Here is a 1,861-nt window from a genome sequence, read left to right as displayed (position 1 = left end):
AAAGGAGTTTTTTAATTAAGGTGTATAATGAGAAGGAAGACTTAAACATGTACAGGAAATGGCATTCATTGTTCCGACAATTCAAAATACATTAAAACCTTCAAGTATGGTTCTTTTAGAAGAGATTATGCCACAGTCATTTTCCTTAAAGCATTTGAAGAACCCACTGGTTTCTTCCTTCTCCCACTGAAAAAAACAACGTAATTCTCAGAAAGTGATTCACTTATCTCCTGAAGTCATTATTTGGCTCCATATCTTCCTCATGACATTTTTCACCTCCTCATTTCTCACAGTGTAGATCTAGGGGTATAACACGGGAGTACTGAAAACATAGAATATGGCCACTGTTTTGTCCATGGGGAAGGTGGAGGCAGGCCTCATGTAGGTGAAGATACAGGGAACAAAGAACAGCATGACAACCTTGACGTGAGAGCCACAGGTGGAGAGGGCTTTGCACCTTCCCTCTGAACTATAACTTTTTAGGGAGTTCAGGATGACCATGTAGGAGACGACCAACGTGAGGAAACAGACAGTGCAGATCAGGCCACCGTTGATAGCCACTGACAGGCCCACGACGTAGGTGTTTGTGCAGGCAAGTTCCAACAAAGGGTACATGTCACAGAAAAAAGGATCAATGACATTGGGATCACAGAAGGGCAGCCGGAATAGAATGGGAATTTGAATTATTGAATGAAAGAAGCCCAATACCCAGGCTACCCCCACCAGTAGGACACACTCCTGCCGGTTCATGATGATCAAATAGTGCAAGGGTTTGCAGATGGCCATGTAATGACCAAAGGCCATCACAATGAGAAGGATGACCTCTGTCATTCATTCATTCAAACATATTTATTGAGCGCTACTGTGTGCAGAGCACTGTACTAAGTGCTTGGGAAGTACAAGTCGGCAACATATAGAGACGGTCCCTACCCAACAATGGGCTTACAGTCTAGTCCTTCCAAAGAAGTGTGATAGAAAGAGCTGGACCATACAGCCATCATAGGATATGACTTTTTTAGCAGACAGGCTGTCTACAATCATTTTGGGAGTAGTGAAAGAGGAGTAGAAAGCACCTATGAAAGATAAGTACCAGAGGAAGTAGTACATAGGGGAGCTGAGATTCTGACTGGCCTTGATGGTTATAACCACAAGCAGGTTTCCCAAAAGAGTTACCAGGTAAATGATTAGAAACAAAACAAATAAACTTTTCTGCAACTCTGGATTCCGGGTAAGTCCCAAGAGAAGGAATTCGGTCACATTGTTCCTTTTTTCCATCAATTCAGTGCTGGTGATGATCAGACCGGTGAGCATGCACAACAGAGAACTGGTTTACTTGAAAAGATAAAGATAATTGAATTTCTTTAGCACCATTTTTTTTCCATGGAACCCAAGGTACTTAATTTATATTACTTAACATTTTTCACTCATTCTTGAAACACCTTGGTCCCATTTGACAGAAAGAAAAATCAAGCCAAGTAACAATCAATCAATGGTATTTACTGAGTGCTTACTCTCTGCAGAGTGCTGCAGAGACTGCTTCGATATGCTGAATCCAGTATTCTTTCCACTTAGTTCAGAGCTTGTCAACCAGCATGATTAGTACCACTGGTAGCATTTCACTGGGATTTTCACCCTTTAGTCACACCTCCCTCAGTCCCACAGAATTTATGTACCTACCTGTAATTTATTTATTTATAATTAATGTTTGTCTCCCCCTCTTGATGGTAAACTCATTGTGAGCAGGAAACATGTCTACCAAATCTGTTGTATTTTCCTAAGTACTTAGTACAGTGCTTGAGGAGCAGCGGGGCCTAGTGGAAAGAGCACGGGCTTGGGAGTCAGAGGTCGTAGGTTCTAATCC

General features: G+C 42.0%; 1 protein-coding gene across 1 annotated transcript; it reads right to left on the bottom strand.

Annotated features, from left to right (window-relative positions):
* Positions 1-300: 300 nt before the first annotated feature.
* LOC119921864 (olfactory receptor 4A15-like) lies at positions 301-1,275 on the bottom strand. The gene is made up of 2 exons (XM_038741861.1): positions 956-1,275; positions 301-829 (listed from the first exon to the last, which is right to left on the bottom strand). Exons 1-2 carry the CDS (start codon positions 1,273-1,275, stop codon positions 301-303), a joined length of 849 nt encoding a protein of 282 aa, XP_038597789.1.
* Between the last annotated feature and the right edge of the window lie 586 nt (positions 1,276-1,861).

This window comes from Tachyglossus aculeatus, unplaced genomic scaffold (assembly GCF_015852505.1).
Source record: "Tachyglossus aculeatus isolate mTacAcu1 unplaced genomic scaffold, mTacAcu1.pri SUPER_32, whole genome shotgun sequence".
In the NCBI taxonomy this organism is placed as follows: Eukaryota; Metazoa; Chordata; class Mammalia; order Monotremata; family Tachyglossidae; genus Tachyglossus; species Tachyglossus aculeatus.
This window is presented reverse-complemented; position numbering and strand designations above follow the sequence as displayed.